Below are 1692 nucleotides of genomic sequence, written 5' to 3'. Positions count from 1 at the left end.
TCTCATGGACTTTCCTGCCCGGGCTGGTTTTGAATCATGACCTTCAGATCTCAGCCTCCTGAGTAGCTAGGATTATAGGCGTGAGCCACCGTCGTGGTGTGGATCTGGGGAACTGTCTCACTGGTGTGCAGTGACACCTCACTCAGAAGTGACCCAGGGCTGCTGTCCCTGTGCTATTATGCTCAGCGTCTGATAGCCTACTATGCGCCAGGTATAAGGTGATGCGCATGTGGCATGCCAGAGGCAGAGGTGGTGTCTTCCCCATAGAAGATGGGGCCCTCTCCCTCCGCCAGGGAAGACAATGGTGGTCCCCCACACCTCTTCCACACCTCCTGAGGTTCGGGGCTAAGTACTGAGTCTGCCACACATATTTTTGAGTGGCTCATACTATATTTCACACCATTTGGAGGTTTCGTGTTTGCGTGTTCTAGCCTTAAGTGTCCTAAAACTAGGGAATCATTCCATTAACATAAAGTCGGGGTTACCTTCATTAGAAGAGAATTATTCAAAGACTTGACGGACTCAGATGCTCTGGTGTCTTGCCAACTGATGAAGTTGTGAAAGGGAACCCCTGTCTTCCTAGGGAAGATGACCCAGAAGCACGTTAGGAGACGGGGCACACTGGGCACGTGCCCCGAGGAACACAAAGCCGGAACATCACGCACGACCTCATCACATGGGCCTTCCAGAAGGACCTGTCTTGTGGTTCGGTAAGCTGAACCCTCATGATAACTACCTGCTGTATTCTGGGAGGTTTCATGTCAGATTCTATCCAGGCCGCTATTCCACTCGAAACACGACAAACCCAAAACAAAATTACTGAAAAGGTGCCAGGCCTGGTGCTGCCTGCCTGGAATCCTGCACTCAGGAGGCTGAGGCAGGAGGATCCCAAGTTCAAGGACAGCTAGACCTTATCACCAAACAACAAAACAACAGACACTTAAAAAGCCAGTGCTCCTTTTGTTATATGCATCCTGCTTGACACAAATAGAATAGACCTGGGACCTCATCTCTCATCTTCATGCTGGCTTAGCCTAGAGAAACTTCTCTAGGAAAGATCTAAGCCAAAACCACAATAAATATAAAGAGTCAAGAAATGCAGAGAAAAAAAAAATCTTTTTTACGTCTCCTGCCCATTAACCTGTGGTATGCGCTAATCCTTTTCTCCTCCCTCTCTCCTTGTCTGCAGTTTGGGGAAATGCTGGCAGCCTTCTGATCAGCCTTCGGATCTTATTGTTCTGACTCCAGAAGTAAGGGATGGTTCCAGAGTCACAGAACAGTAGTCGGGTAGCTCTCGCCTGTAATCCTGGCTATTCACGAGGCTAAGATCTGAGAAGAGGAGTTCAAAGCCAGCCTGCCCAGGAAAAGTCTGCAAGACTCTTATCTCTAATTAACCACCAAAAAGTGGGAAATGGAGCTGTACCTCAAAGGGTAGAATGCTAGGTTTCAGTAAAAAAGCTTAGGGAAACTAGGTACCAGTGCTCACACCTGTAATCCAAGCCACTCAGGAGGCTGAGATCTGAGGATCACGGCTCAAAGCCAGCCCAGACAGAGAAGGCTGTGAGACTCCTATCTCCAATAAATGACCAGAAAACCGGAAGTGACACTATGGCTCAAGTGGTAGAGTGCTTGCTTCAAGCTGAAGAGCTGAGAGACAGTGCCCAGACCCAGAGTTCAAGCCCCAAGACAAAA

The 1692-nt window shown here is 48.8% G+C and overlaps 1 protein-coding gene across 1 annotated transcript in view; it reads right to left on the bottom strand.

The window, feature by feature from the left end:
- The window catches only part of Gk5 (glycerol kinase 5 (putative)), a 62607-nt gene that overhangs the window by 32800 nt on the left and 28115 nt on the right, over window positions 1-1692 (bottom strand). Inside the window, exon 3 of the mRNA XM_013029887.1 lies at window positions 486-621. Coding sequence (XP_012885341.1) covers window positions 486-621 — 136 coding nt within the window. The remainder of the gene's footprint in view (window positions 1-485; window positions 622-1692) is intronic.

This window comes from Dipodomys ordii, unplaced genomic scaffold (genome assembly GCF_000151885.1).
Source record: "Dipodomys ordii isolate 6190 unplaced genomic scaffold, Dord_2.0 Scaffold124, whole genome shotgun sequence".
NCBI lineage: Eukaryota > Metazoa > Chordata > Mammalia > Rodentia > Heteromyidae > Dipodomys > Dipodomys ordii.
The sequence above is the reverse complement of the archived record's forward strand: the minus strand, read 5'-3'. Positions and strand labels throughout refer to the sequence as shown.